This window comes from Anastrepha obliqua, chromosome 1 (genome assembly GCF_027943255.1).
Source record: "Anastrepha obliqua isolate idAnaObli1 chromosome 1, idAnaObli1_1.0, whole genome shotgun sequence".
Classification (NCBI taxonomy): Eukaryota; Metazoa; Arthropoda; class Insecta; order Diptera; family Tephritidae; genus Anastrepha; species Anastrepha obliqua.
In genome coordinates this window covers 130069859-130084615 of record NC_072892.1, presented here as the reverse complement: position 1 = coordinate 130084615, position 14757 = coordinate 130069859, and the positions used below count along the sequence as shown (strand labels likewise).

At 38.5% G+C, this 14757-nt stretch overlaps 1 protein-coding gene across 1 annotated transcript in view; it reads right to left on the bottom strand.

Moving 5' to 3' along the window:
- Window positions 1-14757, bottom strand: part of LOC129237230 (dopamine receptor 2) — a 46322-nt gene that overhangs the window by 25467 nt on the left and 6098 nt on the right. The window contains 1 exon segment of the mRNA XM_054871812.1: window positions 10678-10759. Coding sequence (XP_054727787.1) covers window positions 10678-10759 — 82 coding nt within the window.

The following is a 14757-nucleotide window of genomic DNA, read 5'->3' as shown; positions in this document are numbered from 1 at the left end:
GTATGCTTGGATTTGGTGAATTGTTTTGAGAAGGATAAGCGGCATTGGTTTCTGGCTTCAAGGAGCGGTTGGAATTAGTTAAGTTCAGTTAACAAGCCAGCTTTAACGTGTCTGACTCGTGATGAAAATTACGAATATGAGGAGTAGGCTCGTGAATAGATCGTAATGTAATGAATCGGTTTCAAATAAATAATAAATACAAAAGGTACTAGAGTTTATTTCCACAATGGCAGTATTGTAGAAAGTGTCTATATCAGAGAAATTTACATTTCGGCTCGAATTGTGACCTTTCTCGCGCATCAGTCTGATATGTTTACCACGCGTTGACGCGTAATACTTGGGCCCGAGTTTCGTCGAGCCGAATGGCACGACAAGGAGTTAAATATGCTCCTAGATACTTCGCCCCAACTTAGGCTTGATAAGGCAGATCCAAACTGAGGGAACAACTGGGCAAAAGCTAAATGCAGGGTAAATAGTTGGGAGAATAATCAAAAGTTTATCCATTGAGGAGTCACACAAGAACTCCCTCAAGCCAAAAAGCTTATTAGATCTGTTGCCTACTATAGGGACTTGCACAACATTCGTAAAGTAGAGATATAGAAAATATTAGGTTTTGTGACAAGTCGCTGGTACTTAAATTAAGATCTCTCAAAAATTCACATTGAGAAAGAGAGAGAGTGTGAAACCATAATCTTTTGCTTTGACAAAGACCAGGTTGCACATCTTTCGCCGAGATCAAATGGATCCGAATGAAAATAAGTATGTTCCTGTTGAAGATATTCTGGAATTTGTCCGCAAGGCGGAAAATTTACGGAAAGAATTTGGCTTTCAACCAATCCCAGCTTGACAAAGATGAATCGCGAGTGTACTCAGAACAGTTATCCTTAAATTGCTTCTTTAGACTTCCATATTGGTGTAGCTTCTTTCAAGCTGAGATCTACGCTATAGACCAACCAGCAAAAACGATAAAGCTGATGGACTTACCTCCAGCAAATCTTACCATTTTTGTTGATATTCAACAGCGATCAAGGCACTAGTCTCAACGTGCATCAATTTAGGATGTGTTAAAGAATGCAGGAGGTCGCTCCCGCTCATGCAGCAACACAACACCACAACACCACACTTTGTTGGGCTCCCGTCCCCTCTAGAGTGGAGGGGAATGAAATAGCGGAAGAGGAAAAGCGCTGAGCTTGACCTTCAGCTAGTGGTACAGGTCATAAGAATTCGTCTAAAAGAACTATACATTGCGATTGAGTTGAGCGTAATCGTGGTCTCTGATTACTAACTGCCGGACCTCCAAAACGCTTTTGCCAAAACGGAATCTTAAAGGACAAAATGTCTGCTTGGTTTCAACAGATCAACTTGCGCTTTTGGAACCCTAGCCAGTAGAATGGGTGTACCTCACAATGAACTTCTGCAGGAGTTGTGGAGATGATGAAGATCTTCAGTCAGTACAACATCTCCTACACCTCAGCGAAGCCGTGCCAAATATCGTGGCGATTATTTCTTTGAAAACCTGGGAAATTTAAAAAATATCTCATTGGAAGGACTACTTACCTTCTTAAAAAGTTCTAAGTGGTTTAAGCAAACTTAGTTAGGGGATGGAAATCAAATGCAGATATCACAATGGGCCTTAGGACCACCAAGTGCCTTGTCTTAGACAAGCATCCTGGCTAACCTAACCTAGCCTAATTCCCAGCCCTAGATAAGGAACGTCTAGGTTAAATATATTAGAACCTGTTGTAATACATTTAACGGCTGTAGTGCCAGCCAATTCTACTAGTAATTAACTATGTCTAAAACATGCGCACAAAAGATATTTTATGCCGAAGTGTCGGTCATTGGGCGCACTACAGATACTAAAATTATTGTTATTAAAGGGCTTGATAAGTCATCTGAACCTACTAGCTGAAATGTACAGCTTTTTAAATTCACTGTGCCAGATACTCTTTCCGTTCGTCAGACTTTGAGTGCAGAGGTGGTCACTATACTTTGTGTACTAATTGATAATATTAAACCAAAAAATTTGAGTTGTACAATACTTCATACTATCCCTGTTAAGCTGTTGGTAAGACCCTAAAAGAAATTTTTAAATATACCATTAAGAAGAGTGCAACCAAGACGAGCTCAACAGCAACCTTGAGCATCACAGGATCTAGAAGAGGGCGTAGAAATCTAGCCCAATGATACAGAAGCTTTCCACTTATTGTTACAAAGACACTTGAAGCTTTTAACTGGGTATGACTGACCTGGTATTCTGTATATGTAAAATTACAAAACTTTTTTTACATAAATAATATCTCAGTTAGTCGCTGGCCTTATTGCGTGGAATAACGGGCTCTATCTCGGCCACACGTCCATGAATGCTGGATTTCTGCAAGGAAATAAACTCAGCATTATGTTGTGTCTTGCACTTAAATTAGCAGCAGCTGAGATATTGAACTGATATGAGATCTGAACTTTATAAAAGAATGGCTATCGAGCTAAACGATCAACAAAGAGAAAGGCAGTCTGAGCACAAGAAAGGTTTGTTGTTGTTTTTGGTGTTGTTGTTGTTGTTGAAGTGGTTGAATATTTCCACTGAAATAATCCTGCACTGTTTTACTGTCCTCATGTCGTTTTTTCCCCCTTCCAAGTCAGATCCATTTAGGGAGGTCCAAGTATAACAGCAAATCCTTTATCTCGATGTCTAAAATTTGACTTATTTGTTTCAAGAAAGGCTTACCGAAGGAGCGGAGTCGTACCCTAGCTACCCTGGACATTCACATAAGTAGTGGAAACGATTTTCCTTCACCCCTTCCGCTTGACAGCTTCTCCAGATGGGATTGAAAGGGCTCAACCTCCCTGGCTGCATGATCCCCTACTTTCCTGTAAGTTTGTGTGACCTATATGTTTGGTCGAAGATTGTGATTCGTCCTTTGGATTTTGTACGATGGCCATGTATTTTTTGTTATAGTACATGTAGTTAATTGCTTCCATCTTCTTTCGGCTAAAGCATGATAGTGTGAAGCAATGTACGCTTTTATTGCGTTCAGTGGGATGGAGACTGTCACCGCCTCTCCTAAGTTTAGTGTCGAACCTTTTCTTGCTAGCTCATCCGCTATCTCTTTATCCCGTATGTTCCTATGACCGGGAACCCATATCAGAGTAAGTTCAAGCCAATGACTAAGTAATTCCAGTTCCTCTCTACACTGTAAGACTAGTTTGGATGAAATGGAGTTGGAGTTTAGGGCCTTGATAGCTGCTTGACTGTCTGAAAAGATAGCTCCTCTTGCACCAATTTCTCTGTAGTATTTTAGTGAATTGCATGCTTCTTTGATTGCTTGCAGTTCTGCCTGGAACACCCTGGCATAGCCAGGAAGTCGAGTTGACTGAGATAGGTTGAGTGGCTCCGAATGGAAGCCAGTTCCCACACCACAGTTCATCTTAGAACAGTCAGAGTATATTTCAATGTCATATCTTCGAAACACCTTCCCTTTGTTATATTCGGCTCTCAGTGGAAAACGTACCGTACAGTCTTTCTTGAAGTTAGGGTTGGGGACTGTGTAGTCTAATCTGCTTTTGAGCAGCGAGGCTCGCTCTAGGAGGATCTTACTGTGACCGTACGACCTTGTTGTCCAGGTTCCTATGTCTTTGAATCTCACCGCGCCGCAAGTAGCGAATGTTTTTATCTATACTAATATTATAAAGAGGAAAACTTTGTTTGTTTGTTTGTTTGTTTGTATATAATAATTGTAGCAGATGAGTTAGTACCTTGAGCGCTTCAGTAGGACTGGTGCTAAGCGCTCCTGTAGTTAAGATACTCGCTGTTCTTTGTATCTTGTTCAGCTAAGCTTGATTCTATTTCTTTTCTGTTGCGGGCCACCAAACTAGTGCTGCATATGCTAGTTTTGGTTGGAAACCCCATTTTTTACCCCACATTCTCTTAAACTTGTAAAGTGCTGCAGTAAAGCACTTAGATTATATCCAGATTGCAGGCTAACTTTTGAATCGCATGAATATACGCGATTAATCATATATATACATTCTGTCAAAAAAATATTGAGAATTGTTCATTTAAAAAGCGCCATATATGTCTAAATTTTTTTTGCTGGAATGTTGGTACAACTGTCCGTTATAGTGTTGCAGTGTTTGAGTGTGATCTGTGAATTAGCTTATTTTTGGCATTTAATTATATCACTCAACCGCAGGTGTGCTCTGCGATTTTCACTATGGATAAAAATATCGAACAAAGAATTTGACTTAAATTTTGTGTTTTGAACGGGATTTCGTGTGCCGAATAATTGAAAATGTTGTAGAAAGCCTATGGCGGGTGTGCTTTATTAAAAACACGGGTCTACCAGTGGCTTAAGGCTTCTGCAGAGGGCCGAGAACTCATGAAGATTTGCCCCGATCGCCCATCAACCTCTTAAACGGATGAGAACTTCGAAAAAGTCTGGGAAATGGTCGTCGAAAACCATCAAATCCTCATTTAAGTTGGAGGGAGGTAGCTCGTGACCTTAGCGTGTCTCACGAATAAATTCGCTACATTTTACACAATCAAGAGGGCATGAGACGCAAAGACGCGTGGCTGCTCGACTCGTTCCAAGAGAGTTGAACTTCTTTCAAAAAATTCATCGAAAGAAGGTGGCTGAAGACATGCTTGAGCAAGTTAATTCGCACGCAACGTTTATCCCGCGCGTCATAACAGGTGGTCAGATATGGGTATATGAGTTTGACATGCAAACAAGTCCACAGGCGGTTGAATGTCACTATCTACATGAGCCGAAACCCAAAAAACCACGTCAAAGTCGGTCAAAAGTGAAAGTCATGCTACTCGTTTTCTTTGATTATTCTGGTGTTGTGCACTCGGAATCTCAGAATTCATTCCAAATAGTTCTACGGTAAATAACGAATATTATTTGGAAGTTATTGGACGTTTGAGAGAGAATGAGCGTAAGAAACAGCCCATTTTGTGGAAAGAAAACTCATGGATCTTGCACCACGATGGCGCACCGTCTCTCTACAAATCGACAAATTTCATCGAACAACTTTCGTTTTTACCGGATTTAGCCCCCTGTGACTTTTTGCTTTTCCCAAAACTTAAATTTCCACTTCGCGGATACCGCTTTGAGTCGATAGAGGTCATTAGGAAGAATTCGCTAAATGAGCTGAAGAAGATCTCTTCAAACGCGTTTAAAAGGTGAATCCTTTTTTGAAGGCGACAAAATAAATTTTGATGATTAAACAATAATTTTGCATTTTATTGAACAGTTCCCGGTATTTTTTTGACAGAATGCACTTACATACAATTGAGGATTACTGTCTTTTTTGTGTGTTGGGCTGAGCTCCTCCTTTTATTTGTGGTGCGTGTTTTGATAATTCTTCTACAGCTCTATGGCAGTTGTAGCTTGAAAAATGTAAAACTACATGGAGTTAAGACATATCTGGGCATAGAAGGCAATGTAACCTGTACGATCCTGTGAAAGTATATACGAATATTATGAAAGTACACGCTATTATGGCGTGGAGAAAAACTACGTGCTTATCAAGAAATTCCACTGGTAGCAAATAATCAAGCCTCTAAGTTCTTCAAGCGTACTTAAAAAGTGCGAACAAAGTTGTCTGAACGTTGGCTACGCAAGATCAAGACAGCTGGGAGGTAAATGTAAAGATTATCGCCTCCTCGTTTGACTATCCTTCAGGCAATTACTACAGAAGAAACTTGAAATTTGGGGCTCACACCAAAAATAAAATTTACAGCAATGATTTACCTAGTCCTAAGTCCGTACGTTCCGCTCCGTTTCTCATTAAAGCAGATTTCCTGGCAATTCTATTGTGTCTCACTTTATATACGGGATGGTACAGATAGAGGTTAGAATTTGAAATATCAATTTTTTTTTACTTTTACAGCTAAAATGACAGGGATTTGTAAACCAATTTGCTTGTGCTTATAAAGGGTGATGAAATTGAAGGAACTTTTTCCAATAAAGTTTTTTTAGTCAGATCACGCGTGACTACTGTCAAACTAAATATATAATTTTTTGAGTATTCAATAGCCCAATCAATATGTATATTCGCTGTTGCATCTAAATTTTAAATCCGATCTGATCACCCTTTGAATTTACAAAATGGGTAGGTCTTGTTCATCTGCACGAAATACAAATATAATACAAAGTTCTAAAATCGAATATCGAATATTGTACAATCAATCCAAGTCGTTATGCTAGTTGGCCAGTAGGAAGGTGCGGCCTCACTCCTTGCGACATTTTTTGTGGATGCTGTTAAGGATGTATATCCCATATGTTACGGCCGCCATCCAAAGACGATTCATGAGTTGAAAGTTGCTCTCGGTGACATACGTTGCACGAAATTCACGAAAATGTATTAAAAATTGCGCTCCTAGGCTTTGGTATTACAAAGTCAACTGCGAAAGTCGTTTCAATAAAATTCTGCTTTATGTTTAATAACACTTTCTCTTTAAATAAAAAGAATCCTTAAAAAATAATTGTGCGTCTTTTATTTATAGTCAAAATAAATTGAATTCCAAACGCTGAATGCACCATCCTATATTTGAAGCTAACCCTACTCGGGGGATGTATTTACACAAAATATAAATAAGTGCATCCGCCTTGTCAGCTGCAAGGCAAAGATGTCTAAAATATATATAAATAATTATGTATTGTAGCGCAGATGTTTCATTACATAACCAGGAAAGTTTTGGTTTCAAAAATGAAGATATTTTTTGATTACTCAAGTTACAAAAATAATTATCGCAAGAACTGAATGCGTACAGGGTGTCCCAAGGCAGAATTAGGTTTTAAATTTAAAACCCTAAGTTAGGATAAATGGCTACCCGGCAAGAGGGCTCCTTAGACAAATAATCAAAATTCATGCACGGTGGTTGGTTGGTTGGTTTAAGTGGTGATTCATCCAAAATCCAACAAGCGCTTCTGCTCGATTTTGTCGACACATCCTCGTTACCAACTTGTTTACTATTTAATTACAGCTTGACTATATCCAGTCTATGCGGTTCGGGAACCTCATCAAGCTGTTGACTTCTAAGCCAGACAGTTTTTCGAGACTATCTTGTCCTCGGTACTTACGCCTGAAAAACACTGCAGGCTTTAGGGAGACACACAGATTTTTCAATTTTAAGTCTATGAGAATATATGCCAGCTCCAATACCACAATCCGTTTTGTTGCCATCTGTATAGACTGTAGTGTCAAAGTTGTTCAGTGAGAATCCCTTATTCCTTTCCTCCCTAGATGTAAAGAGTGTGGCAAAACTCCTATTGAAAGTTACCATCGGGACGATGTAGTTAAACATCAGAGAGACTCCTGAGCTTGTCGCAATAATAGACTAGCGTGACCATACGTTTTTTCTTTACAGTGACCCGCTTCATTTAACCTAAATGCACTCATAGTTGCCGTCTTCTTTATATGTAGGTCTATTGGAATAACGTGAGAACCTCTCTAGGACATGGTCTGATTTAACCGACTGTTATTGCACAGGCTGATCTATGTATTCTGCCAAGAAATTTGATCTAATATTCTCTCCTAGAGCTTTCCACCAAACCACCGAGCCATACGTTAAAATTGGTCGTGTAACCGCCTTGTACAACCATAATCTATGCTTAGGTTGAAAACCTCATCTTCTTCCAATCATACGTCTACAGGTAAATAAAGCGATTTCTGCTTTCTTTACACGATCTTCAATGCTTAATTTCCAGCTAAGTTTGGAGTCCAAAATTTCCCCTAAGTACTTTGCACTCATTGAAAGTGAGACGGTTTGTGCTTTAATATTTGGTAGGGTAAAAATTGGAACCTTATATCTGGTCGTAAATAGCATAAGTTCTATTTTACGTGCGCTTAAATTTAGGTCACTGCCTGTAGCCCAAGTGTTAAGCTCGCCTAGTGCCCTTTGAATGATCCCACTGATCGTATTAGGACACAGTCCTGATGCCATTAACACCACATCATCAGAGTACGCAACCAGTTTTACCCCACCTCCATTAAGTTTTATTAAGATTTTGCTAATCACACATAACCAAAGAAGTGGAGATAATACTCCCCCCTGTGGAGTAAAACTATGAACCCTCTTATTTGTGTTGATATTACCCATATTAGCTCTAATGATCCTGGTTTCTAGCATAGAAATGATCCAATTGCTGATACAATTTTTCACCCCTAAGTCTATTAATTCCCGTTGGATAGCATCAGTGCTAGTGTTATTAAATGCGCCTTCCATGTCAAGAAAAGCTGCTGCTTGCTTGCTAAATACCCCTCTATTTTTCGGATTACGGATTGAGGCAAGCGTGTTGTGCAATTGTAAACTACAGCTCTCCAGCGAGCTTCTAATGTGTATGTCTAAAACTCCTAAAGTCCTTCGCTGATTAAAGTCCCCATGCATGGTCATGCAGAGAAAAAAAAAATAGATTGGATGGCAACGAACGGTGGCTAATTAAGTTTGTATTAACCGCTTCAAGCTACTGATGAAATGTATGATATTTAACCCTGCTATGGCCGCAAGTTTGCCTGACGAGAGCAAGGATATGATTTCACCTCATTCTCCAGATAGCTTCTATAGAAAGGACTTGAAGTAATCCCAAGTCTCACCGCAGGGATATCTAACGAACAATGATATCTACCAAAATTCGAGGGCTGCTACTTTCTTAGCCTTTGAAGTTCCCTCGTGCACACACGATCTACCCGTGGTCAGAATGATCTCGCGATTTTGCACGTTTGTGCACTATCCTAGTGTACGCTGAGCTGACACAAGACCTATCTTTCCACAGATTCTTAAGCGAACTCCAGTCCTCTTATTTCGCGGTGAAATTGTCTCCAGGTTACCTTGCCTAGCCAACTCATATGCCCTGCAGTTTCGCTCTATTCCTGTGACCTGGAACCCAAGTGAGCCTAATATCGAAGTATTCGACTGAAGTCGAGAGAGAAGTCAGTCACACAAACAGCGAGCCCAATGCCCAAATTGCCCCTGGCTGTCGGAGTAGATATTTACGTTCTTTACAGCAATCAATTCACTGCTTCCTTAATTCAGTCTATCTCCGCTTGAAAAACTTTTCAGTGGTCCGGAAGCCTAAATTTGAGTTTGATCGGGAGCTTCTCGGAGAATACTCCTCCATCAATATTTCCGACCAGCTACGAGCCATCCGTAAACATGAAATATGAATGGAAATATGGATGGAAAAAGTACAGGTTGGTACCAGTGAGGGTGTACATTGATAAAACACTATGGGCATGAATTCTAAGTTCCTTACGAATACTAGAGTTTCCGTAGCTTACGTCACGCTTGTGGCGCGAGCACCTTTATCTGACTGCGGCGCGTGCAGCGGCAGATTTTCCTGCGATGTCCACAGATACCACATTCAGCATAGCGTTAGGTGCTACAGTCGGAAAATATTAAAAAACTTGTTATCTTGTAATAGTTATTGAAATATACCTTTATCATTAGTAATGGTTTTTTGTTTTTAATTTAGCTTTTAGTTACTAATTCTGCCACCGGACACCCTGTAGATTGCTAAATAAAATGAAATAAATAGAAGAATGCTAAAATCTTACAAAAAAATGTGCGGTTAAAAACTTGAGCTTTTATTCATTCTCGGAGTTCGGTTACCTTTTGTTGCAAATTCAACACAACAAATTTTGTAATTGACTCAGTACGAAAAGTATTCAAGTATTCAGTCATGTATTGATGCAACTTTTTGGCAAGTTTTGTTGGAATTTATTTTTACTATAGCTTACTTCATTATGCGCTGAAAACCTGCAGCTGAGGGTTGTGGCAGTTTTTATTTTAACTTTTTTTGAGTTACGAATAACTTGGTAATGAATTATAAACTCTTCGTCAGTTCGAGCAATTAAAAAGTTTCAATTTACTCTTATATTCGAACTGTTACCCGAAATGCCGCGGTGAACAGCAATTTGCAGGGAAAGTAAAAAAAAAACAAAAATAAGTAAAAACTTTGAATCCATACAATAAAGGTAAGGTCGATGAGTGAAGTGGAGCGATGGGTAGGTTGCAGTAAGGGTTGAGCCGAGCTAAGCTGTTATTTATTTTTATTCAAGTGGTATTTATTGTTATTGTTACTGTGCTTCTTTCCTTTCGTGTTCTATTATATTTCATTATGCGAGTATACTCGCCGGTGGTGCGGAAGTGATTGAACACCAAGCCACCAATGGCTATGTTGATATTTTGCTGATTGCTTTTTTTGTAGTGTAGAACAATCGGATTCGGATTGTGGTGTACTTTGTGGGTTCTATAGATATTTTGGTTGTATTGTAAATCATTTGTGATCTGCAGGTGGGTGGATGTTTTGTTAAATAATATTATTTTGTATATCTTTCTTGGTGAGTGTTGTGATTTAATTATTTTGACTTTTTTTGTTTTGTAGTTGCTTCCAATTTATTTCCCTTGTTTGTATTTATATGTTTATCTTTATTTGGCAAAAAAAAAACTTAAATATTTAGTTAACAAATATAATTTCGAAATCAAAGAATTTCATAAGCTATAAAAGCCAAAAACTGCTAAGGCCAAAAATCAACCAAATCGCATTAAATGGAAAGCACAAAAGATTAAAAACATAATCTTGTACATAAAAATAAATGAAAATAAATCCAAAGTACTTGAAGGCGTCGTAGCTGCCGCATTGGCGTCTTTATGCTGGCGCACCACAAACTTACCTGTGATTTGGAACGCATAGTGGGTTGGTATTTGCGTCGAATTTTGCGTGGACAGCAAACACACAACAGACGTACGAACGCTCTGAAAGAGAAGAGCAAGCAGATACAAAAATTTAATAAAGTCAATGAATTTAAGAATCTTAAATCTGCTACTAGGCATTTCTTTTATTTCTATATTTAGTATTAGTCTGATACAAAGACGGACCAGTGCATAGGTAGGTAGGTAGGTAGGATGACTGTCGCAATGACACACTTAGACCTGTCCTATGAGACCTATGTAAATAGATCCATTGTGATACCACCGGAACCTATCTTTACCCCATGGGCTCCTTTTCAAACCATTCGGTAACTTTAATAAAAGAGCAAAGCTTCGTTAGTTTTAGATGTGCTATGTCCGCTGCATCAGTTAAAAATGCCATATCAAGCGTGCGGAGTCTCCTTGTGGCTAAGCTTTCACACTCATATAAAAGGTGTCTGACTCTTTCCTCTTCTCTATATTAAGACAGCTTCTACAGAAATCGAGGTACGCGAGTCTTAATCTTCTAGCGAGGCTGCTTATTAGACAATGACCAATAATTTTTTCATAGCTTCTCTGTTAAATCGTAACAAGAATTTTGATCGACCGCTGAATTTTGATCGACATTTCGCTTAGTTCGCATGTCGAGAGGTTTTGCCAACTTTTATTTACCTTATTGATGGTTTCCCTATCTATAGGTAGTTTACAAGTGGCTAAAGAAGGTCAAGCGTTGTACCGGTTCGAGCAGATTTATCTGCCTTGCTGACCAGTGCAAAATAGAAAAAAATATTTATGTTAAGGGCCTTTCAAAAAACGTGTCTAGATGTTGTTGTAAAATAAAACTAGTACCCTTTAGATTCTTTCCGGTTTCACTTTGTTCATCCAAAACAAGGCTCTTGACAATTATATATGAAAAATGGCATCAATTAAATGTCCACCATGAGGATAAGTCATCTACAGGCAAAATCCGCCAAACAGTCGATTCATGAATGCCTAATTGTTGAGAACGTCAAAATATCGTTGTTCAACAGCAACCCTTTGCGCTAAATAAAGATTCCCATTACTTAAAAATATTGAATGTTCGAAATTTTTCAGCTTTTGAACTATTTGGGCAGCTAAACCAAAATTGTCAGTTTTATTTGTTAGGATTTCTTTAGTTTTCCAGTGACACGTCGCGACTTTAGCAGTAAGTATGAATTTTGTACGAAATTTGTAAAACCTAAAAAAAAGTACTGACAAAAAAATTAAAATAATCAAAAGTTTCGCTCGAATTACTGAAGGAATTTCGTTATACACGCTCGAAAACTTTCGAATAATGAGCATCGAACGGGTGTACGGGAACTCGTTGCTCATACGCCCGGGCTGTTCCAAAATGTGTTAACGAAATCGGGGGCTTTAGTAAATACTACGCACGCTGAGAAAAGAAAAAAAAAATACTTTTTACTAGACTTTATGACAAACTTTATTGAAATAAAAAATATGTACTTTAAAGCGCATTCAATTTTGGTTCTTTCTCTACCCTGCTGCGTGGTTGCTGCGTAGAGTTAAATTACGCTGACTTATACTTTAATGCATGGTTGTATTTAACTTGCAGACAACTTGCTTTAAGCCAACAGACTTCCAAAATATTTTATGAAGCTTAGCCGTTTCAGAGCATGAATATCTGCATAACCATTTAAATAAATATTTCTCATATTTCTATAGATATTTGTGCCGAAATTTTATGAGTTCCATATTTGCCCTCGTAGTTTATTTTTAACTTCTGTTGTATCCTTTTTTTCTGCCTACACTGGAAATTATGGAAGATATTAGTTTGAGGAAAAACAAATCCACTATTTTTGTGTAAAATTGTTTGCTTAAGGCTGCTTTCTGATCGATCTTTGGCTCCTGCGCTATCATCACAATTTCAGTGGCCTGTCTCGCATTTTCGCTTTTATCAAAGAAATGTACCGAATTTACTCTTTGTTAGTTTCCAGTGTTAACACCCCGTAACTTACAACTGAAGAGAACAAACAAAAAACAGCAAAATAATTTCCTAGCGTGAGATGTCACCTTGCCAACGAGCATAAGCTTTATATTGTTTCATAGATATTTTACGAGATATCGATCACTGCAGCCATCTGCCACGTAAATAATGAATTTCTTTTTCCCCAAACTAATATTTCCAGCCTCCGGCAAAAAGATCTTTCGATTTCGCATACGATTTTATCGTAATAAACGAAAATTTGTCATTTCGAAAAGAAATGTTGAATAATGTCATTAAGGGTTAGATCAGCTTCAGCGAAAAGTTCCTGTAATTTGTTCAGAGAATTCAAAATATAAGTATATTCCTCGAAAGGGCCTTCAAAGTACTCCCCATGAGCTGTAGGTCACTTATGTCTCAGCCTGATGCGGCTCTCGAAACAATTCTGGAAACTATTTCCGGTATAGGCATCCGAGCCGTATTCGCTTTTTCCAATACTTCCTTTCGGCTTTTAAAACGCATTCTTTCTTAGTGGCTTTTTCACTCGATCAACCACCGATCCATTCCAGGTGAATTCGATGGCTCTTGGATGATATTTGTTTCGTTCTTGGTCAAAAATCACAAATCCGTTTTTTGGCGCTTTGTGAATCACTTCATGTACTCTTAACGTCCTTATTAACTGGGGTTTCTGGAAAGAATTCCTGGTTAACAACACCGTTGAAATCCCTAAAACCGTGAGCAATGCTTATTTTTTTGACTGAAAACGACGTGGTTTTTTTGGTCTTAGTTTACTCGAAGCTCTCTACTCATTCGCCTGATATCTAGGCTACGTATCGAATTCATAAAAAAACGTTTTCAGTAATGATAAGTTTAACGAGAGTTGAGTTTGGTCAGATTCAGCTTTGGAAATCATATCTTTGGCGGTATCAACGTCTTCCCGTTTTTGCATGAAATTCAGGTTCTTTGGAACAAACATTGTAGCAATTCTAATTAAATCATTAACTACAATATCCTGAATGGATCCCAAAGCAATGCTCAAGTCCTCGGCCAGTTCTCTGAAGGTTAATTTGCGATTATTGATCAGCTTTTCTTTCTCTTTACTGATGATTTCAGCAGTTTGCGATGTCGACGGCCACCCACTGCGTTCGTCATCTTCGATGGACTCACGATCTCTTCTGAAGCGCTCACAACCCTCGTAAACTGCTGTTTTGTTTATAGTATCATTACCGCAACAGTTTCCCAACATTTCTAAGGTTCTTGCATCATTGAATTCATTTTGAACGCAAAATTTAATACAAACTCGTTGTTGCAAAATCAGATCTATTTTAAGAACTGCAAAAATCGAAAACACGTGCAGGTCTACAAATCAGTTGACTTAGAATGGCACCTGGCATTTGTTGCTTGAACTTTTTCATGAAGGTTGTTGTAGTTAAGTGTTTTACAATTTCATGTGACATTTAATTCGGATAAAGGGAATGCGTCCGCATAAGATGAAGGTTTTAACCGCATGATTGAGGGTAATTTCGGTTTAACTAAAATTAACAGAAGGTTTAACTACAGGAATCACATATGAAAGGATTGTAGGTGTATATGTAAGGGGTCCAAATTTAAAATCTGCCCCAAATATTATGCCATTCTTTTGGGCATCTCAATCAACGTCGCTTGTCTTGCAGCTGCCTATCAAGCAGAACATTACCGAATATTGCTCTTCAATATAAAGAAGAAACAGATCTACACTCACTAGAAACTCACATGTGTGTGTGTAGATGTGCATATATCTATAACTGTATATATTTATGTCTGTAAAATCAAACAAAACTTTCGGTTAACAGGTTTTGGCTTTCAAGCATTAACACACGGAATTTTGACTTTGAGTTTTTTTCTTTGGCATTTAGGGGCAGAATGCCGCTTAAACGGTTTATAGGTTTAGGTGTCTCCTTCCTTTCTAATTTTTCGTAAGTAATATAAGTACGTATTTACGCACATTACCTACAACATGAATTATTAAACGTTTGGCTTATTTTCCATTAACAAACAAATCTGACGGCTAGCTAGAAAAAGGGAAACCGAAAAGAGAGAGCTGCCAGATTTGTAGCCAGGC